Source organism: Eublepharis macularius, chromosome 2 (genome assembly GCF_028583425.1).
Source record: "Eublepharis macularius isolate TG4126 chromosome 2, MPM_Emac_v1.0, whole genome shotgun sequence".
Taxonomy (NCBI): Eukaryota; Metazoa; Chordata; class Lepidosauria; order Squamata; family Eublepharidae; genus Eublepharis; species Eublepharis macularius.
In genome coordinates this window covers 198,374,686-198,398,706 of record NC_072791.1, presented here as the reverse complement: position 1 = coordinate 198,398,706, position 24,021 = coordinate 198,374,686, and the positions used below count along the sequence as shown (strand labels likewise).

The window sequence follows — 24,021 nt, the reverse complement described above, 5'->3', positions numbered from 1 at the left end:
GCACTTCCATGGCAAAGGGAAGGAGGCTGGTGCTGCAGATAGCTTGCTAGTGATGACAAGAGGACCTTGTAGGCCCCTAATCGCAAAGGCTTAGACACTCCTGAGCATGCCATATAATTTGCATGGCATGCACATTCAGTGCAATCCCATGCTGAGTTACTACACTCTAAACCTAGTGATAACAGAGGGCCGAGACAAGAGTAATTCTGCACAGAATTGCACTGTATGCCTCTCAGCCCAATTCATTAAGTCAGGGAAAGTAGATAATTATTTGATTTGTAAAATGTCTAGAGCCACAAGAAAAGGCAGATGATAAATATTTTAATAAATAAATACTCTCCAGCAGCAAATAATGCTCCTAAGTATACTCAGGAGCATTCTGGCTTTCTGACCTTTTGCTAGAGTTACCAACCTCAAGGTGGAGCCTAGAGTTCTCCTGGAACTACAGAGATCACATCTCCAGGAGGAATGGCAGGTTCCGAGGGTAGAGCCTGTGGCATTACATTGCTGTTGAGTTCCCACCCCAAATTTCATTCCTTGATGGCATACGGTTGCCAACCTCCAGGTGGTAGCTGGAGATCTCCCAGAATTACGACTGCTCTCTAGGCCACAAAGATCAGTTCCCCTGGAGAAAATGGTTGCTTTGAGGGTGGACTGTATGGAATTATACACTGCTGAGGTCCCTCTCCTTCTAAACCCTGCCCTATTCATGCTCCATCCCCAAAATCTCCAGGAATTTCCCATCCTGGAGCTGGCACCCTATAATAGCACCACCTCCACAGCGGTTGCTCTTGACAGCAGCAAGTCTTCGTTGCTGTCATCAACCACACAAATGCACCACAAGAGTAGGATTTTTGCAAAGGGCTGACTGGCAGAGTTGGCTAATGGTGAGCCTAACATCATCTAACCCCAGTCTTCAGAAGGCCTTAGCCTAGAGTCCTCCAGTTCTAACTTTGCAGTTGGCAGTCCATCCTTGAATTTAAGAATTCTTGAAACTTAAACTTTCTTGCCACAGAAGTCATATTATGGGTCCATGATTCTGAACTCTACATGACCCCTTAGCTTCTGATATCTGCCTTTCCCCTCAACTCTGTGTAGCACCCAAACGATCAACATCACTTGCAATTGCACCAAATCCAAGGATACTTGGCTCAGCCAGTTTTGCTGCTTGGCTAGTATGCTAAATTCCCATTCTATCAGAGAGAAACGGGGAAAAAAGGGTTTTAAAATGAGAATATAGCTGTGACTGTACAGAACTGGACTTCAGCCTGGCACTTAATTCCCATGTACTTGCTGGCACTCCCCAGAAGAAATAAACTTACCTTCTTGACAAGCCTGAATTTAAAAAAATGCACAAAATACAGGAAGATACTACCTTTTGGGCAGCTGACTGAAAAGTCAGCACTTACCTCGTCAGTAAACCCTATGATTCTAAAGCAATGCTGAATGGCTTCAAACTGAGTTCCATAAGATTCTTTACTAATAATATCGCACATCACCCTTCCAGTGTCATTATCAATATACCTAAATAAAAAAGGAATTAATTTCAGAAAAGGAGGTGCTGGGGCTCCAGCCTGCCTGTAAATGAAACTCACTGACTTCAATTTCCCAATCACCCCATGTCAACAGGCTCATCGGACCTACTCCACAGTAAAGAAAAAGGTGTTCCGCATTCATCCAGAGACCGTCTCACCTTTACATCATATCTTGAGGAGCCTTTGGAAAGGTTTAGGGGCTGAGGTCTGACTCAAATTAAGCCTGATTAATTAAGCTCGGTATTGCCAAGTACTGCAGAGTAGGGAAACCCGGGGCTCATTTTGAGGGGGAACACGCAAGAACGCAGTTCTGGCAGTTCCCCAAAAAAGGTCATGACAGGTGGCCCCGCCCACCGGACTATCAGTCATATGGGGCCCGAAATGGCCCAGATCGGACCGCTGACAGGTGGTGGATCACTCTCCTGCTCAACAGCAGTCCGATTCTGACCATTTTGGGCCCCTTTTCAGCATTTTTCAGCCCCTTTTTGCCATTTTGGACCTAATTTTGGCCCTGAATGGCCAGGATTGGGTCCAAAACAGCCGGGATAGGTGATGATAGAGGGTGTGGCATATGCAAATCCGTTATGCTAATGACACACTTCCGGAGATGGCAAGGGTGTGGCATATGCTAATGAGTTATGCTAATGAGTTCCTTCAGCTCTCTCTTTTTTTTAATGACCCCTGGGGAAATCCCCTTGATTTCAATCAAATTTGTCTTTCAGAAGTAAACCAATATTCAGTTAGTAACCAAAATTATACGATAGCTATCTACAGCAATAAATAACAGGGTGGATCCCGCCAGGTATTTTTACTCTCTTCTCAGTCTTGCCCAATTCCCTTCCCTTTTCACAAGCCCTATCCCCCCATAGCTTTTGCCCATGACTCCCACCAAGGATTGCCAACTGTCCAGTAAAACAAAAAGTAGCCTGTTCTTGTGCTTTCAAGAACAATTTGATGTGCAGAAATCCGCAGGGGAATGTTTCCAAGATAAATTTTATACTGCAAGCAATTAGCGAGTGATATCTGGCCATTAAAGGCACAACTACAAGGGTTTGTTCAAAAGTTGGTAACCCTATTCCCATCACAACCATTTGGGTAGTCTTTCTACCCCTTTTCAGCAACAAAAACACTTGCTGGATTCAACCATATAAACGGTAGGTTCTTCCCAGTTTGTAATTTTTGAATATGTAGAAGCCATCTCCTGGGCTGCTGTCACATTTGAACATGGTAAAGGGGTCAGGCATAAAGGGGTCAGGTTATGCAGACAGAAGCAGGTTTGATCACAGTTCTTGGGGGATGAGCAAATCCTTCCCTCTGCCCAGGAAACGAAAGTCACAAAGGCAGAGGAGGGCCGATCTAGACATCAACAGTATTTCTAAGTCTCCCTTTTCTTACTCCCACATTAAGTGAATGGTGTCATTCCCATCTATGGGAAAAGTACTTGTTGTACTGTGGTCAAAATCTGTTTCCATCTCTGATGCTTGGTACTTGGCTTCCCACTGAGAAGGGTATCACAAACAAGTCCAATATATTTCAGTCTGCAAAGCAGCAAGAAGTGTGTTTTATTCTTACAACTGGAGAATATATACAGGCCTTCCCCCACCAGCACCCCCTCAATGACCAGAAAATTGCTTATTCTCCTGATATTATTATTAACCAAGACAAGTTTCATTTAGAAAACAAAGACAGCCCAGATTGGGTCCAGCCTTAAAGTTAAAAAAAAAAAATCCAATGACTTCAAGAATGACACACTTAGCATACCCAAAGGCAGACTTTGACCTAATATGCTAATTACGGCAATAATAATGTACACATTTAAAACAATTCATCTGGTTTTGTTTGCATAATGTTAACACAAACCATTAATTCTGTAATCAACCATTTCTCGAAAAGAAGATGAAATACTAAAGCTGAAAAAAATTGCAGATGCATTTGTTTTTGATCTGTGCCGTTAAATCAGTTAAAAGTAACAGCAATCTTTCTGGCTCATCCCATTTTGTACTTGAGTACTTGATACAAGGGCTCCTTAAGAGATGGAGAAAGGATGAAGAAAGGTTCTCAAGCATCACATGAAAAGCCAGAACTAATCAATAGCCAATTACAGCTGACATTAAAAACAAATTAGTAATAGTTACCTAGGAGGCTTTTCTTCAGGCAGTTTATATTCGAAGAGTTTCTTCTGATGATAAAGGCCAGCATAAATATAATAAAATATATGGAAGTTTTTCTCCCCTCTGTTGGGAAAAAAAGTTGCTATAAAACATATAGATATAGTTGAGTCTGTTAATCTGTGGCCTTGAATGTACTGTGGAAAGCAGGACTGGGAAGCACGATTGTCCAAAGTGCAAAACAAACTAATGTAACCAGATAAGATAAATATATTATCCATATATATGTAGCCTTCTTTTTATGCATGCAAATAATGTTTTTGATAATAATTTATCATACAATCCTGCTGCAAGAATGGACATACAATTGCTGGCCCAGCAGGCGATATAGTGGGTCAGTTCACATGTAACACTGACTCACAGTTTGCCCATGCTGCAGTTTGAAAACAGTAGTACCATTAGGAAACTCTGGAGGTATGCCTTATGCTTCCTCAATTTGGATGGTAAAATGTACTTCAACATGCAAAATGATAGCCTGCTTTTGGAGCTCTCTCTCTGCTGAGCCCATGAGCAGGGCTCTTGGACTTCAACCCTAAAGCCCAGCCCTGACTGTTTATAAAACAGTTTCAAACTGTGGGGTAGGATCCAACCAACTTTTCCACTGATATCAAGGGAGAAAGGAATTCCCTTTGACACCCTCCCCCCCAAAGGGCTATGCTGGAGATCATAGGACTTGCATGGCCAAAAGCCATGTGGCATAGAGGCAACAATAATAAAGAAGGTCATTGGTGAAGATTAAGCAAAAAAGTTGGCAGGGTCCAACCCATGGATTTCTGCCTGGCAAATAATGTCAGTTCAGACGTCAGAACAAATCATAGCTTGGCATTGCATTTGGTGCATCCAGTATCCCTATACGTGCAATAAACCCACATACAAGGCTATTAGGAGGAGAGGGGGAGCAGGAATAGAGCTGGTGCTCCCCCCATTTATGCACTTTGGCCCACGTGGGCCTACTCACATACAAGCTGCCTATGCATACACACTCCACACCTGTGATTGGGAATGTTTGTTTTCCTTTGAGCACCTAAAATTAAAAATTTGCAGTTTCAAAGGAATTAGGTAAATCTGAATGCTTTGAGTGTCTAGGTGAGGAATACGGGCATATTTGTCTGAAAATGGGATGAACCAGAACAGCGGAGGTATGCAAACTCTGACGTGGATTTGGAGATACAAGTGAAATGGGGGGAGGGGTACTTAACAAGAATTGTTCCAAAGCTTTTGCTCCATTCTGCACCTTACCAAAGATGCCTCTTCCATTCTTAAAGGTAACCTGAGCCAAAGCATATTAAGGGCAGCAAAATACACAATGAGTCAGAACACTGCTTTATCGTCATGGCTCGGACAGGGTTACTCGCTCTTGGTTGTTAACCACTGGCAGTCTGGGTGGTGGCGGCAGAGATTCACTGCAATGGTGTCCCATGACCATTTCTGGCTACACCATTTCTGACTACAACGTCATCTCCAGCTACGCCTTGGTATGCTGTATACATTCCGTGAAAATTTATGGTAGAAGAGTTTTGAGGAATCCGAGAGTGTTCCACAATGTGGTCACATCATTTCCAGTTATGTGGCTGAAAATAATGTTGCATGATGCCATCCTGGCTCCCATGTTTCCCCCGTAACATACTGAAGTAAGAGTGGGCAACAGGAGACGGAGTGGGAGTTACTCCTCTCTGCATCGATGACTGGCAATTCTAGCCTCAGGGAGAGGCTGTGGCTCAGTGACAGAGCTTTGGATCCAGAAGGTCCCAGGTTCAGTCCTTAGCATTTCCAGTTAAAAGGACTGGGTAGTTGTTAACTTGCAAGAGCTCTACCTGAGAACTGGAAAGCTGCCACCAGCCAGAGTAAACAATCCTGACCTTGATAGACTGACTCAGTGGAAAACACTATCACCACCCCAATGCCTGCTTTGTCTATCAGCAACACACTTACTTTGCAGCTTTGGTACACCCAAACATATACCCAAACAAACCTGGGGTTCCAACCAGACAAACCAAAGCAGGGAAATACATACATATGGTAAATGAACGTATCAATAGGAAATGTGATCTATTCTCCCAATATGAGAGGTAAGAGCACCAAAACTGTGAAGACCAAAAAGGGCTGCAAGTATAGCGCATGCCTGGGCTTTAGGGACTGAAGATACTGAAAGAAGATTTCCCTTCTTAACAAGAGCACAGTGCGGTACAGTGGGATGATCTTTGTCAAAAGGCTTATCTTCCAGCTTATCTATGCTCCGAATTGCTTGAAAGAAAAGCAGGCTATACGGCTAAGCTAGAAATGACGAATTACACTTGAATGGCAAGCGAACAGACTCGCATGTATTCCTCTCTGTTCACTTGTGCTCCACTTGCGCTCCACTCGATTGAGCGGATTGAGTGGAGTGTAAGTGAACAGGGAGGAATACATGTGAGTCTGTTCACTTGCCATTCAAGTGTAATTCATCACTTCTGGCTTGGCCCTTAATGGGCTGGATCCCGTCAATCAGATCTTAGCGTGCAAGGGGAGGGGTGATTTTTATTGATCCCCCCCACTCCTATGGCAACTCTCCATCTCTCTCCTCATGTTGTTCGTGGAGACCCCGTCCTGCAGGAGCAGCATTTCCAGGGGTATTTGAGGCTGCAGTCGTAAGAGGGAGGTGAGAAAGTCATGCTCCATGGATGGAAGTCCTACCACCCATGGTAAATTTTGTCAGGACCCTATCTAAAGAAAAGAATCAAATTAAAAACTTGAGCTAATGTCTGCTTCATAGAACATGTCCGATGAGCCTTGCCACAGTGGGCATTTCTGCATCTTATTGCTTGACATTTTACTGCCATCACAGGCATTTTCTGCATGAACATTGCAACCAATTACCGATGTCGCAACCACACCAGCAACTGCAGAATGTGCAGCATTGTAAGTTTCCCTGTATATAATCTACAGTGTGCTTTTTTTAGCAGTAACTGTGTTCAAAATTGCTTGATTTTTTTTGTGTCGATTGTTGAAGTGAAGTTGCCAATAGTTACAAATACATATATATATAAACAAACAGTCTAATTTATACCTACACAGCTTGCTTTATTACTCTGGATTTTTCTAGCAGATATTCAGAAATTTTTGCTCCCATTACGGCTCCTGTTGGCGTAAACATCATTTCCAGGTATTTTCCAAACCGACTGGAGTTGTCATTGATTGCAGTGCATGCGTTGCCAAAGGCTTCTACCAGAGGGTTCACTTGTAGAATTTTCTCCCGCAAAGCACGATTGTTGGCCTTTATAGAACATAATCAACGAGAAGGAATCCCCCAGGAAATAAATCCATGCAATAAGGTCCCAAATCTCCCAACCATTACGTTTATTGTACGAGACATGGGCTGAACCAGGGCTTTTTTTCAGGGGGAATGCAGGGGAACGGAGTTCCGGAACCTCTTGAAAATGGTCACATGGCTGGTGGCCCCGCCCCCTGATCTCCAGACAGAGGGGAGTTTAGACTGACCTCCGCGCTGCTGGCGCGGAGGGCAATCTAAGCTCCCCTCTGTCTGGAGATCAGGGGGCGGGGCCACCAGCCATGTGACCATTTTCTCCGAGGGCAACCCACTGAGTTCCACCACCTCTTTTTCCAGAAAAAAAGCCCTGGGCTGAACCAATATCAAGGGGTGCTGTGGTTAGATGTCTGTTGCCTGACAAAGTGCCCACCTCTAATCAGAAATGATTGACCGCCACGAAACAAGATTTCCCCAACCCTGTGACATCACAGGGCCTCTGGGACAATCTCCTATTTCTATGCTGAAGAAATACTATAGAGAATGCAGCAGTGACACTCTCTGGCTCCTTTTAGTCCTCTTGATACTGACTAGTGACTACCTTTAGGAGTGGTAGTCTCTCTGCATCCCTTTGTTTTGCTTGACATCTCCTGTCACTTTCAAGGGGAAGGTATTGAGGGAAGATTTTGGGAGAAGGGCTGCAGAAGAAAAGAGGATTCCTTTTGAACTCCCCAATCTTTCCCTTCATTCCTGTTAGGTGGCCATGATAGAGCAACAGCAGAATTGTGCAAAAAGGGTGGATAGATGCACTAGAAGAGTGGGAAGGGAATATTGTATTTGTGCCCCGAACACTGTGCAATGGCAGGACTTCCTTGTTTTCCCAGGAGTCAAATATTGATTCCATGATTTAAAATTGTGGTACTTGGCTCCTAGGTAGCCATTATGAATTAAGCTGGTTGCCTGTTGATGGCCAAGGAGGATGGGGTGATATTCCCTGACTGAGCAGGAATACGGGAAATCACTCTTCCCCTCTCTTTGAAAGTAAAGCCCTTTACTTAGTGGAAGGTAGGAAACAGAGTTGCTGCAATATTGCAGTTTGCAGGATGGCCAACCAACAGCTGGAAATTTTTGAGCTTGACTTTAGCTGCCCTGAAGAGGCCAGAGGACTACAAGAATTGACACTGTTCCTCAGGAAATCTGATGCAGAATGCTGACTGCTATATAAGTTGACATGTAGCCAGTATTCTTTGCATATACAGTTGTAATACGATACCCTAACTCTGCAATAAATCCAAGGGAAACCAACCATGCCATCCTAGGCAGGTCTACTCAAAATCCTACTCAGATCTATTCAGTGGGCTTACTCTCAGGGAAATGTCCTTCAGATTGCACTGTAAACCTTGTAGTGCTAGTGCAGAACTTGGCAATGCTCAGAAAAGTGGGGAGCAGAGAAAACGGAAAGAACAACAGTAGAATTTTCACATTACCTTATCATACCAGTAACGTTCAATTACATTGACATTATTGAGTTGCGGATTACTACAGAGTTCTTGTAGCTCTCACATACTAACAAAAGTAGTTTTTGATGGGTGTGAATGTATTGAAGGAATCCTTTTTTGCAGAATCCACACTTTAGCTTTGAAACTGGAAAGGACTATCCAATTAATGCAAACCTTTCTGTTAAAAGTATAGTACAGAAAGAACTAACTTCTGGCCTATCCACAGAACATGCATATCATAAAATGTATCCTATGATATGCAGGACAAAAGGATATAGTAAACTTGTGATTATTTGTGGCTACATGAAGGAACATTTGTCGAAACTGTCACTTTTATAAATTGGCTTGTCGGGCACAGTAATTTAGCACACATTTTATCAATGTATTAAGAACTAATCATGACAAATGCCTTGCTTCCTTTGCCTCTCTTTCTTTACATAAAAACATACAAAACTCAAAAACTGTGTCCAAGTATTTTCTGCATCACTGCAAAAGGTCCCTGGGGTGCACCTCAGATTCCATGCTGTTTTATTGGCAACCTATAAATATCACTACTTGGGTTGCCTGTGCAATCAGGTAATATCTATCAACATGAATGCATGAAGTAAACAGTACTTTACAACATAAACACTTGTGTCACATGGCAGGTGATAGATACCTTTCCCAGGAAGGTCAAATGCTGCACAATGAGATGGGCACTTTCAGTCTTTCCAGCACCGCTTTCTCCACTGATGATAATGCACTGACACACAAAACAGAGCAAGAGATACCTAGCTTACCACTTAGCGGATAAACTTTAATCAACATTTATATGCACTTCAACCGACTAGTAAAGACAACGGAGCATCTGAGATTTGACTGGCTTCGTAGGCTTCAACAAATCAAGACCAACTTAATGGGTTGTGTCCTCCCACTCTACTTCCCCCTTTGGAGGAAGGCTCCCTCTACTACAGGAAGACTCCATACTTAACTGAACAGAGTGGAGGGATACAAGCCAATATAAGCCAAGCCTCAGATTTGTAAACCTAAATCCCATGAAGTTATCTTATGTGTCAAATTAATTTTGCTTAAGCAATAAGCTTACATAACTTTAAAATGTTAATTTATAGATAAAACAAACATGTAAATTGGGAACATACAAAAGTCAATCCACATTTTTTTATACCCAATTAATCTATCATCACATGGACAGCAACACAGGCCAACCAGGAGTAAGCCAAATGAGAAACGTTAACTTCAGAAATGTTAACTTCAGGGATATTTCAGGGTAAGGTTGCCGGGCATGGACTGGAAGTTGTGGGGGGGGGGGGAGTTGTGGGGGGGGGGGTGCTGTTGACGACAGTGTGACATCACTTCTAGGGAAAACTGGACGTGGGGCCACACCTCTCTAGGAACTGCTGGAGACTCTAAAGTAAAACCATAAGTTTCTGACAATTCTTAAGAGAGCTGTGACATTACTTCGAGATCTTCCCTGAAAGTGATGTCATGCTGTTTAGCCTGATGGCATTTTTTATGCTTACTTTTCTCCTGCTGCCCTGGTGGGAGGTGGCCCTGTTTCAGGTGACCCACAACCACGCTATCTCAAGAAGTCCACAACTGGGAATACCTTCTGTATTTGCTTCTATACAAACCCATGCATGTAATGCCATGTTTGATCAACTTGTTTACCCACTGGTTATTTCATTGTCACTTCAGTCAGTGGGGCCTGGGTCGTAGAGGGCATTTTCATTAAATATTTGGTAGTACCTTAACAATGCAATCTTACACAGAGTTACTAAGTTCAATGAAATCGATTACTGGAGTAACTGCAGAGGATTGCACTGTAAGAGGTTCAGTGAGAAACTGGATGATATAGCAAACGTGGCTTGGCTTGAATGGCAAATATCTACTGATGGAAAGGATTTCCACGAGCAGAACAGGACTTTCTCACCTCCCTGCATGTCCAACAAAATGCTGTCCTCCCAAAATTCCCACCAAAATGCTGCTGGTGGGGAACAGGGGTGTCAGAGGTCTATAGCAGAAGGAGGGAGATCAGTGAAAATCACCTCCCCTTTGGAGAGTGGAAATTTTTCACGGGCTCTAAGCCAGTGTCTGCTGCCAAAAAACAGCCATCATCCCCCACCTCTAATATCTAGTAGAACTTTCCTCATATTGTGATCTCGTGTCATTTCACAATTTTCCACTCACTTGAAGCAGCAGCCACCAATGACATGGCATTGAGAGGACATCACAATGCAAAGTAAATTCACTAACAGTTTTGGTGGTTAGAATCGAAATGCATAATTACTGTTTGCACGGGTGGCCACATCGTGCGTATTTTGAAGCTCATGGAATATCTTAGAAAAAGAATCAACAGTGCCACTTTGGGCAGCGGTCCTTCAGAAAAATTGGTTCCCTAATGCTTCTTATTATCCTCTCGGACTACACAGACTTTATTTCTCCATTCAGACTTTCCATTTTCATTGTTTTTAAAGGGCCATATCCATGCATTTATTTTACTGTGGTTTTTTTTACAATGCTTTAATAATAAAAATACATTGACTTTGGATTACTATGCGTCAGGCTACAAACACCAAAAAAGGAAGACTTTCCAAAAATAAAAAACCCAGGCCGTTGTCACACGGGCTTAAAATTAGCGCGAAAATTGCGCAATCTACCGCAAAATTCCCACCTTATTCTGGCACTGTTGCGAGTCTGAGATTTCTCCTCTGGTCTCAATTTTTGCGCTATAATCTGCTTCCGTGTGACCATCCGGCATCGATTTCTATCCCATAATGATGGAATTTTCCCTTTCTTATCTTGACCCGTTATCCCAGACGCCCTTTCGCGCTCTCCTGCAGCGAGCTCCTTTTTTTTTTTTTTAAAAAAAAAGTCCTTATATCGCTATAACGTCATAGTATTATAAAAATACAAAGCAATGAAAGAGTGTTCTTTCTATGCTGCTCGAGCAGCATAGACCGAAAAAGTCTTTCCGCTGCCCTTCGCCTCCGATGGAGGGATCGCAGGTGTGCATGGCACAGAGTGAACGTGCTCTGAACCATCAAAACAACCAGTTGGGCCACCAGAACTACAAGTTCACTCGGTGGAGCCATGGTTGAGTCTTCGGCGATGGGGATCACGTCAGACAGGGGCTTTTCTCAGAACAAGAGTATATTTATGGATGTTCAAATTAGGAAGAAAAACAATCTTAGCCAATGTTCAAGCTGCTTCCAGGGCGGGAAAACTTGGCCAACCTATCCTGCTCTTTTGGGGTTGGGCTAACGTTTGGTTATAACGATGTAATGTCGTTATAACGCAATAAAGCGGGAAAAAAATAAAAAAAAAGGGGGGGAGGAGTTTTTTCTGTGCCCGTTCAAAATGACGGCACAGAGCGCTACGGTGTGAACAACTCGAAGCGGGAGGAGACGGTATTTGACAAAAGATTGCATCATGGCGCCGATAGGAACAATAGCGCCACATAATGGAAATTTGACGGAATAAACGCCCGTGTGACGACGGCCCCAATCATTTATTATACCCCAAAGTCATTTCTCTGTGCAGCACTTCATGTGCAATAGTAACACAAGACTGCAGTCTTCCAAAAATACACACTTCAGTTTCTGCAACGTTGTACTCCATTTTCATTAAAACCGTTGCCATATAATTGGATTTGTGTCCTCATTACATTTATATTAGAACTATTCTGATGATGTTTTACCATGGCAATGAGTGATGGCAGAGTTAATGACTCTTTTTTTCTGGGACTTACAGTCACAGAGCCTGATACTTCCAGGCGCTGTCCCCAGTCCCAAGTTCCCAGCATTGCATAACAGAAATAAAATGGGGCAGAATCGGTTCCTCCATGTAGTAGGAGCAACATGTTCTGGAGACTGAGATCCTCAACAAAATTTAGGGCAGATATATGCCGCTGGGGGTAAAGCAGCAACCAGGGGAGAGGCAGGCAGGGCCAGTGTCTGCATGCCCTGCCCGTGCAGCTAGCTGCAGTCCCCGCCCCTGCCCATTCCCCCTTCCATCCACTGCAACAGTGCAAAAGCATCAGCACAGCAATGATCACGCTGCCCCATCCTTTCATATTCAACCCAATGTATTACATAGACAAAGAAGAGAATGTTTTCATACCTGGTCTTTGCTAAAAGTAATCATGCCTTGGTAAGCTGCATCTGCAGAAGCGAATATGTGAGGTGGGTTTGTAGAACGCTTCACACCGTGGTACAGCTTGGAAAACTAAATGAGAACAGGTGTCAGTCAAATCACAATGTACATTCCTCGATAAGAATTTGAAGGGAGAGGAACATGCCTTCAAACCTCCCGCTCAGGGCCAGATCAAATCTTGCTTGGGTGAAGCATCTGCTTAAATCCATGGCCTGGCAGGGGGCCTCCTGCTGACCAGAGATGTTTGGGCAATGGGCTTAAGAGGCAATCGCCCGTTTTATGCTGGGAAGGGGAGAGGCATCTTGACAGAACACAGAGCAGCTTGCGGGGACATCTTTCAGTCTTGCTGGCATCATTAGAGATTAAAAATCATGAAAGGGCCAAACTACTTGCTTCCAGGAGTGTGTCTGTCTTTTCCCATGGTTTGCATGCCAAACTACAGCAGGGTTTCTTTTGTTCTTCAAACTACCTCACAACGTTCTTTTCCATTCTTTGTCCTTCCATGTCTTTTTTCATCATTTCTGCATACTTTCTTGATCCAATCCAAGGAAGTACGGAGAAACTACAGAAGGAGACTGAAAAAGAAATGAAGTAGGGAAGCTCAGAGGAAAAGTGCTGCAATTTTGCACCCAGACCATGAAAAAAAGATAGACCATGTGAAAGATAGACACATGCTAAGACAGAAAAAATTCAAATGCAGTAGTTCCCCAAATACCTTTTCCCCCCAGGGCATAAGCTTTTGTGAGTCAAAGCTCACTGCATCAGATGACGGGGCAGTGTGCTTAAAGTCTAGACCAATGACACCACAAAACATCTTGCCCAGAACCCTTCCAAAATGTGCTCTTGCTTAGAATGTTTTCGTTTGTTTGCTTATTTGTTTTTAATGATCCCTACTCTGTGGACTTTTAAGCTGAAAGGCAGGATGGAAATTTCTTAAGTAATAATCAAAGTACATTTAAAAAGGGGATGTAGTTTAACAAGCCCTGACCCAGATAGGTGTGCCTGATCTTGTCAGATCTCAGAAGCTAAGCGGGGTCGGCTTTGGTTAGTAATTGGATAGGAAACCTCCAACGAAGACCAAGGTTGCAGAAGCAGGCAATGGCAAACCACCTCTGATAGTCTCTTGCCATGAAAACCCTACCAGGGGTTGCCATTAGTCAGCCATGACTTGAGGATACCATATACACACATAGTTTAACAAAGATTGGTGGTTTCTGGGCAGATCAGATTCCGTGACAAAAGAAGTGCTGGCGCAACCACACTTTTCAGAGGGGGAAAAAGGTTGAGGGAAGGAACACAAACATGTATTAACACATGATATGACAAGGCCCACTGGTCTGAAACAAATATACAAAACTATCTGGAAAAATTGGATCTAGATTTAACAGAAGTTTTAAGCATGTAACTATTGTTCAGTTGACCACCAATGAAGATTTCGCTGTCTGCTCTTCTTTTTGTCATTTGAGTGTTTAGGGATGATTTTATACGTTTACATTATTTTGGATTACTCACATTAAATTATATTTATTTCATAGATTGTTTTTTATACTTGTTTAAAACTCAGAAGCCTTTGAGCCTCTTCATATTTTAAGTATTAGATAATTTAATGTAATGATTTTTTCCCCCTCAGCATTTGGTTGTTGTTTATTTGGCTGCTTCCTGGTTTGGTTGCAGGAGGCTTCAGGTCCCCTTTTAATGCTATTTATGAGTAAACATCAACAGAAGGTTATAACCTTTGCTTAAATTGCAGTCTTTTCAAATAGTTTTCCTTAAATAAGAAAACAAAACAATCATTTGAACATCACGTTTCTAATCTTACCTGTGGAGAATATATGCTGAGATTCTGGAAAGGGTTTAAGGCTATTAAGATATCTCCGACGTATGTATAAATCTGTAAGTCGGCATAGCGTTTCTGCAGCTGATGAATAATTGTATCCTGAAAAAGATTACGTTTTACAGTCAAGCTGGGTTTTCCTTTTTTATATTGCAGATTGGAAACTCATTGTTAGTACATCAAAGGCACGAAGCAATCTTAACCGTTATTTGTCATTTGCGTCAGATATTGACTCCACTATATCAAGCCATTGTTTTTGAAGCTTCATATCTCTCCCCAAGATAAATCCAGTGCCAAGTTGAAAGCAACAAGTCTGTCGATTAATTTTTTGTTATTACATGGAGAAATAAAACTATATATATGTTCATCTTTAAATACATACTGGGATCTGAAAGATGCACTTGATTAGTTTTTCTACTTATTGGTAGTTTTAAATTGTTTGTTTTTATGTATTTATATGTTTGCTATAAACTGCCTTGAGTGTCATAAGGTAGAAAAAGTGGATAATAAATAGAGGTGGGGATTAACCGAAATACGAACCAAGGTTCATCATGAACCAGGCCAGTTCGTGGTTCATGAACTGGCAGTTCGTCTGATGAACTGCCATGAACTTTAGGCTGGTTCATTTGGTTCGTTTTTCGGTTCATCATTGCAGACAGCCTGGTGCCAATCAACCAGTTTCCTAGGCAACAGGGGGATGGGCTTTCTGCAGACCTTCTTCTGCCCTGGAAGTGATGTTTTCCTGAACCAAACGAACCAGTTCGTGAACTGGGGCAAGTTTGTGAAAGTTCATGGATCATGAAACGCAACGAACCATGAACTGCACGCTTCATTTTTTTCCCAGTATGTGCCCATCTCTAATAATAAATGTTTTAAGTAAATAAATATATATATTCAGTTTTCTGAGTATGGCATTCTACCAGAGTTATTGATGCATTTAAATAAAAACGACTGTGAGTGAGGCTCAGGCACCATATGAGAAAGGGTTTAATTAGCTTGAGAGGTGTCACCCAGACCAGGGGCCTTCCCTGATTTCAGTTGTCCTACAACCTCTTCACTGTATGTTATTTTCTTCTGAAGAATGTTTCTTCTGCATGAGGAATCCCAAATAATAATGAAAAACTGTAGACATCATAGATGGTGTCTAAATATCTGGTCTTCTCTTTAATATGTTCAAGGGGCAGGTATAGAATAGACTGTGGGAATGAGAAAGGCCACTTGGATAATCCAAATTCAAAAAATTTAACATGGTAACAGTCATCACACAAGATGTTTGCTGGCTTGAGGTCCAGAGGAAGCAGGAGTGGGGACATACAATGAAAAAAGATCATGCCCACAGCTGCCTCATGAATCATTTGGAAGCACGGCTCCCAAAGCAGCAGTTCTGAGGCAACAGCTTTTCCAGTGACCCTGTCCCATTTTGTATGATCATGAGGTGGACTTCGTAAATCTTCCTGAGATCACCAGAGCCAATATTCTTCCAGCTGGCAAATTCACTGCAGTGAAAGGTTTGCAGCAGCCCCATATGTCCAGGATTGCCAGCCGCCACATCGGGCCTGGGGACATGGAATTACAGTTGATCTCCAGAACAGAGACCTGTTCCCCTAGAGAAATGGTGCTTTGGAGGGTGAACTCTATGGCATTATACCCCACTGAGGTCCCTTCTCTCCCCAAAACCCACCCTCCCAAGTTTTCACCCCCATATATCCAGGAATTGGCAACCCTAGGAGTTCTCTGTGGCTCCCCAGTATGACAAGATTTCCTTAGTCGATGATCTAACTGCTTCTTCCTCGCTTCCAGCAGAGTTATGTTTAGATGGTCCCTGTGTGGGCATCTTCTAGAACAAGTACAGTTCTATATGTGTTTGGGCATTGTATTTCTTTCTTCTGGTAAATGGACTACACCCGGTGGTGACCTGATTTGTGCCCTTAAAAGTACAACAGGAGTGGGCAAAGAGGGAGACTACCCCACTTCAACCGTACTCAATAAATTACCATGTATTCAACTTGTATATGTGAAAGAACATTGGAGCTAGAATGGGCTCGCTTACAGTTGTAAACATTTGTAATTGCGATATGCATTTAAATGCCTATTCCCCCCACACATCCCAATAGAAAGGTAGTTTTGAAATATACACAGTCTGATATTGATGTTCAAAACTAAGCTTCTCACTCAGAAGCAAGCACAACTAATACTGTAACCTGCAACCATTCATCATCTGGTTCTCCTGTGTAACAAAGCAATCTAAACACTCAGAATATAAATGAGCAAATGATTGGAGATCATAATCGTGGGATACTGAGGGGGGGAGGGGTTGGTCATGCTAGGACTATTAACAATTAGCTTGGCGACAGGGTGATATTATTTTAATGAGAAAGCTGCTACAGCAAGAACAAGGAGTAAAATCATTTTTAGTGATGAGAAGTTCATTACTTCAGCATACCTTACCTCATCCAGGACTTCAAGGTTTACCAAATCATCATCTGGCGAATATTTCTCAGGTGTATCAGTACGGTAAGGTCTTTGAGTATGTATTCTCTCATGCCTGTAAAAGAGTCAGAGAACCTGTGTGAATACATGAAGTTGCCTTATACTTTTCACACAGCCTTCGGAAACCATTTCGGCTGCTGGTTGTGAATGGATTTTTTTGTGCCATTTCAGTCACATCTGGTTTGGCTGCCAGTTGCTAACGGATTTGTTTTACCTTTTCAGACAAAGCTGTCTGTGTCCTGTTTGCAGTGCAGGGTTGAGCTTTTTCGTTTTTTTAAAGAATTTTCCCGTCCTCACATTGACAATGCACTTTCCATTTCCTGCGTACTCTTTGAAACATTCATAGTGCTTCTAACAGTGCCTTTTTAATTTTCCCACCCAATTCCAGCTGTTCTTTTCTTGAACATATACAGATTAGCATGATAGTGTTGACAATAGGTGTAACAGGTTCTTTGAAGCCCCAGTTTTCATTTTTTTAAAAAGTCTTTAGCTCCTTCTCTCATGGAGATATGCCTTTTTCCTTTATATCTCCGCAATGGAAGGGGCTGGAGACCTACTTAAAAAAAAAGCTGGAAATTCAGAGAACCTGCTAAACCTATCATTTCAATGCTATTTTTGTGCTCCCGCAACATGCAAAAACCCTGGTGGCCCAGGGGAGGATGGCACTTCTGAAGCCAGAAAAGGTGTCGCGGTTTGAAATTCCACACGGGCATTAATTTAGCGCCAAGATAGCGGCGTATCCCGCAATTTGTGCGATTTATACCGGCTCTCTTCCGCTTTCCCCTTTCTCTCTGTACCACATGATTCTCCCCCCCGTAAAGTTCATAATAGGATGTAAACATTATTTGAAACTGCTACTCCCACATCACTTTACACGAAGTTGAGGCCGCAATAGATAACATCCAGATTAAAACAGAAATGTGAAAGGGGCCTAAATCAGAACACTGAACCACCAAAGGCAGTCTAGTCCTGCCTGTTTCAACTGGCAGTAGCTTTCCATGGTCTCAGACAAAAATCTTTCACACAACCCACTACCAGATCATTTGACCTGGAAATCAAACCAGGGATCTTCCAAAGAAGGCATTTGGCCAAGGCAGCAACAGTTCAGTTTGTAGATGGTGTAGTGGTTAAAGTGTTGGACCAGTATCTGGGAGACCCAAGTTCAAATCCTCACTCTGCCATAGAAGCTGGCTGGGTGACCTTAGGCCAGTCGCTCTCTCTCAGCCTCACCTATCTTACAGGGTTGTTGTGAGGGTGAAACAGAGGAGGGAAGACTGATGCTGTAAGCTGCTTTGGGCCCCCACTGGGAAGAAAAGTGGGGTATAAGCCTATGAATAAATAAATAAGGTTAGATCTACACTATGAATTTGCAGCGGCTGAAAAGTAATTCCTCCCTCAGAAAACCTGGAAATTAACATTCTTTGAGGGGAACCATTAATCTCCAACAAAATCAAAAAGAGTCCAGTAGCACCTTTAAGACTAACCAATTTTATTGTAGCATAAGCTTTCGAGAATCAAGTTCTCTTCGTACCATGCATCTGACAAAGAGAACTTGATTCTCGAAAGCTTATGCTACAATAAAATTGGTTAGTCTTAAAGGTGCTACTGGACTCTTTTTGATTTTGCTACCATAGACTAACACGGCTAACTCCTCTGCATCTAATCTCCAACAAAGAATTCTGAGCACCTCACCAGACTATAGTATTAGTTTATAGTATTCTTTGAAGTTAGACTGGTATAAACCTCAGCAAACATTTCATCTCCCACCTGCACTCTGAAGTCTATAATTGTGACAGATGTTTTAAAAATCCTGGAAGTGCTGTACACACAGCAGTTAACTATTAAGGGTTAATCCCTCACAGAATCAGAGAGCTGTGAGTGACAGGCTGCTCCAAGGCATTTGATTGGGCAGCATGGGCTGTAAAGAGGAGGGTCTTTTTTCAATCCTAGCAGAGTGGAATCCGGTATGAAGAGTTGAAGGATGGACTCCTAACAGACCGAGCAGTTTTAACACCAACAGGAGAACTGGGGATAGCTGGCAAGGAGATTTGGGAAGTGAGTGCAGACTCCTGAACGGGCCAAGGAACAGGAGATAGATCTTCTAAGGAGAGGAGATTTTCCCTACCCAGTCAACCAGGGAGGTAGCTCTGGAGAGTGAAGAGATCCCTGGTCAGGTGTGGTTGGAAACTGCCTGTGGATTCAGTTAACGACTGAAAGAAAACACAGGTGGGTGAAGAGAAGGGGATTGGGGACACTAGACAGTGGATACCAGCATTCCTAACTCCAGAAGAGGATACTGAAAGAAAGTATACTAGAGTGCTTGGGGAAATAGAAAGGAACCAAAGCCTCAAAATAGAAGTCTTTTAAGTATCTGTAAAGAATATAAGAACTGAAGTTTGTGAATGTTCTGATTTTACCTCAGAGATTTCCCCCCTGATTTCACTTAACCTATCCCTTCTAAAATAAACTAGTTAGTTATTTTTGAATTTTAAAAATGCCTTTGGTGTCATTTCTGCTGTCTAAGGATGAGGGAACGTCATAAGAATTATACCAGCTGTGCCATTTTGCATCAAACATAAAATGCCTGTATTTCTAAACATGTGCATGACTCATACAGAATACACCAGACCCCATTCTTTTTGCCTTGTTGTATTTTAGCACTACAACGTAAAAAAAAAAAACAATAGGAAAGACTGTCTTCACCCTGTTACCTTGCTGTTTGCCAAACCATCTTGCTGGCTGACCCTGGAACTGCTCCAGGATCACATTTCCGATCCATGGCATGTTATATTCCAAGAGTGTTCAGCCAGCTTCTCTTGGCAGAGGTTAAATCTTCTGTCTCTAAGCCACACAATTAGAAGCAAAGACATGCTGTCCCATAACCCCTGTATAATCTGATTACATAGGAGGAATCTTTGAAAATGCTGATGATTGGATTGATAGCTGCTCCTTTCTTCTCTTCCTATCTCTTTTCAAAGCAAAATCCGGCCACTTTTTTTCAACTGGCACGATCAGGGCAGATCACAGAATTAAAATTGCACAAAGCAATTATTACCAATTGATGCAATATTATAACAAAGCCTAAAAATCATATTAATCCATCAGGGGTAAAAAGATTGCTGGTCTTAGCTTCTCATTCCACTGCTGTCAATTAATGGGATCATCTGTAGGGACACCTGCCATGGGAGCAATCTTGATTTAAGCCATCCCTCTACGGTGGTTTGCTTGTGTTATTGTACAGCTGCATGAGTGATTTATTTTATTTTATTGTTTTACTTCGTGGACAACATACAATTGTTCTTGGTCCTTCCCTTAAGTGTCTTACTGACCTAACACTCTTCTAAGCCCACGGACTTCACTGGATTTAGAAGACTGTAAATCTGCTTAGGAATGCACTGTACGGCCTTTTCTGCACAGACGATTTTCTCCGGGTTTGGCCCCATACTCCTTGGAGTTTTCTTCTGAATTTCTCATGTTTCACTCTCCCTTCAAATTTCAATGCGCTGTTTTCAAGGTCTCTCTTGGAATTTTCTGCCTGCTCTTATTTTCCAATGTTTTTTTAGATATAGTTTTAAAGTCAGCTTTTTCAATTGTGTAGAATTTTCCTTTAGTTTCCCTCCCCCTCTGCCCTCTGTTCTACCCCCCCCCCCACTCAGGCCACTTCTCACTGATTGGTCTTTCCAACCTCCTCTCACCTCCTCCCACCCCTTCCCTCATATCCTTTCCCTACCCCGCTTCTTTCCCAAGACGTGTCTCTTTTTTTATGAAGAAAACGTAATGTTGTTATAATATCATAATGTTGTCATTATTGCATTGTGTCAGTCTGCCCGCACCCCCTCCCCGCCAGTGCCAGCCTCTGCCTCCCAGCCGACAGTGATGCCAATGATGACGTCCACACTTCATCACATAACCCTCTTTATTTCATAACCCTTGTGAAGAGAAAAAAAGACGGCACCCACACTGTGATTCAAAGAGGTGTGCAGAAAAGTAGGTGGCCAAAAAGACTCTGAACACTCAAAAAGAGAGAATGAAATCGTCCATGCAGAAAAGGCCAAAATCTGTGTGCTTTGGTGTTTCCTTTGTCCCAAAACCAGAATTAATTACATCAAATACTTCTAGGCACCAGCTTAGCCAAACTGCATTTCATAAAGACCCCTGTTTTCCTGCATCTCCTACATAAATGAACAATTACATGGTCTGGCATAGATAGTTTATTGATTTGGAAATTTGAATTAGGCTTTTGACAAGAAGTGAAAGGGTAAACATTTTTTACTTGAGTGTTTCTGTAACAACGAACATATGATACATTAATGGATCTTGATTTCTGTTTCTACTAGTATTCAAGGGGATTTTTTGCCCACTGAAGTGTGTGTTAGCATTCCAAGGAAAAAAAGTTGTTCTGATAGTTTTTACTTGCATCATGGTTCTTTGCATAACAGGTGTCGGAGAGACTGGACAGGGGTGGGGGAGTTAAAAGCATCTAAGAGCTTTCTTTTGTTGGTCGCATGTTATCTGCCACTCTCTAAACTTCCCACACAACTGCTTTAAAAAGCAAAGGCCGTCGTCACACGGGCCCTTATTTCGTCAGTTTTGCACTAGAAATCGTTTCTTCTGTTATCGTTATTAGAACGGATTCTCCCATCTTTTGACGACTGCTTGTGCTTCCAGTCAGTCACATTAAAAGGGGAAAGCGCAATTTGATGGTCAGTCAAAGTGCCTCCAGAAACGGGGCCCTAAAAATCCTGCCCCCTTAAAAAAAAAAATTCCGCATATTTGCGTTATATCACTCTTCTATTATAATGTTGTGCAGGGCCAACCCAAAAACCAACCGTGATAGGTAGCAGAGGTTTCCCACCCATGGCAGAATAGTGCTTTATAGCGCTATAAGGCTGGCGTTTTTTAAAAAAAAATTACTTTGAGGCTTAATTGCGGGTCACGCTGGGGCTTGTGGGAGTGTAGGGCAGGAGAATCAGTGTTAGGTGAGACATATGATCAGGGACAGTGAGCGTTTTGGTGTTGCAAAGCGTTCATAGTCGATCCAGGGCATTCACATGGAAATGGATAAAGACGACATAAAGAGTCACAAAGTGTGAATTGGGGAGAATGGCGAAATCACAAGAGAGACGGAATAAGGTGAGAATTCAGCGGGAGATGGCGCTAGTTTGGCGCTAAATTTATGGCCGTGTGACGACGGCCAAAGTTAAGAAGAATGAGACAATACAGAATTCATTTAATTAACAGAATGGAAGTACTGACTGAGGAGCAAAGTAAAAAAAGATATGAATTCATTACCAATCCCTTTAAATAAATGTGAGCACTTTATGTTTTATCTTCCATATTCATTATTCCAGAGTTGGATCATTCTGTAGAGTCTCAGCAGTAGGTAAACCAACGTAACCTAGTTAAATTCAGTGTCCTTGCATTAATTTTAAAAAGCTGACCTTTGGATGGTGGTATATCTGGAGGGAGTCACACTTTTTGACACCTGCAATCAAACACTGCTCCTCCACCACTCTGCAATGGGGACAGACTACAGGTCTGCACAGAAGCAGAGATCAGTTTAGATTCTCGGCAGGCTGTTTCAGCAGTTAAGCAAACGATTTGCCAGGTAAAGTTGGCATCATAGCGCCATCCAAGAACAGACTGAACCACACATTATGGAGTAAGCAGGTTGGGTTTGTGTTCCCATCCTGTGTCAGATGTAACACATTCACACATGAGTTGTGGTTTCTCCTCAATTCCTGCTTGTGCAATGATCAGTTAGGATCAGGACAATAGTGCACACGGAGACAAGGCTTCGCTTCACCCTTCCCTCCTATCCCATTTTGCTAGTCTGAAGGGGCACTGTTTGGGGAAACTCACCTGTTCCCTGAAATATATGTACTTTTCCACAACTTGCCCAATGGCACCTATGGAACTAGCCAGTTCCTCATTCAGTCCAAGCATGTAGTGCATGTTTACTTTTCTTTCATACAATATAATGTTAATAACACAATTTGGTACACTTTTAAATTAGATTTCTAAGGTGGGTAACTGTATAGTGAAAAGCTATCAATTCATTAAAAGAGAAGAAAAAACCGTTACAAATGGTAAAACATCCACTTCCATGTGTCTCTGCTCCTGGCCAGACAAAAAAGTCTTTGTTTTGGGGGAAAGGCCGGGCATGGATGGAAGTCTTCATGGACAGAGCAAGCAATTCTATAGGTGAGGGATACCCAATGAGAATGTCTTTCTATATGCCTTTGCAGTCTTCACTTGGTGTATCTTTACTTGTTTATGAACAATGCATTTGGGTTTGGGGACACACTGTATTTTTTTTTCAGCACATCACTTTTATATGAAGACGTTTCTAGTTTGCAAATGAACCAGTTTTTAGAATACAAAACTCCCACTGCTTTTGTCTCTCGGGTAACAAGAAAAGTAAATATTATATTACAGTAGCCTTTCTTTTTAACCTAAAAAGCACAAGCTGCCAATGAAATTCCTTAATCGAATTCACTAAAACATAAAGTCCTCTCTGCATGTATCTGTGGTTAATTTGTTTTGCGACATGCACAATCACAAAGGCCATATTAGCAGCACGACATTACATGACCCTCAAGACCCTTGGCTGGCCTCATCAGTTTTCTACTAGCCTTGCATGCTGCTGAAACACTGACAGTACCAAATGCTTATAAAAGGGTGAGATTCAGTGATGTTCAGAACCATTTCACACACTATACAAGATAGGTTTGTACCATGTCTCTGTGGTGAACACTATACCATTGGAAAGGGACTTACATGTCTGCAGAACTGGACGTGTGGGAAACATGGACCTTTGAGTGAGGTTGACAAGTGGCAACCATAAGAATGGGTTTTTGTCCTCAAGGCAGGCAAGTAAGGGATGGAAGGCAGGGCATCTGTTAAATATCGACCACCACCAGGTCCCACAAGGAACTGGGGATTGTCCCAAAGGCTGACTGTGATGCTATAAGCTGCTTCTGGGGATATCTCCCATTTTATGCTGGAAGAGACATTGGGATGGAACAAGATGCAAGTCTTTCACACCTTTTTAAATCCTTGCATGCCCGGAGAGGAATTAAAGATGCACAAAAGAACT

General features: G+C 42.4%; 1 protein-coding gene across 1 annotated transcript in view; it reads right to left on the bottom strand.

Moving 5' to 3' along the window:
- MYO3B (myosin IIIB) overlaps positions 1-24,021 on the bottom strand; it is a 307,149-nt gene that overhangs the window by 188,190 nt on the left and 94,938 nt on the right. Inside the window, 7 exon segments of the mRNA XM_054972682.1 lie at positions 1,410-1,524; positions 3,671-3,769; positions 6,754-6,956; positions 9,105-9,188; positions 12,566-12,670; positions 14,418-14,534; positions 16,881-16,977. Of these exon segments, the coding sequence (XP_054828657.1) occupies positions 1,410-1,524; positions 3,671-3,769; positions 6,754-6,956; positions 9,105-9,188; positions 12,566-12,670; positions 14,418-14,534; positions 16,881-16,977 (820 nt within the window).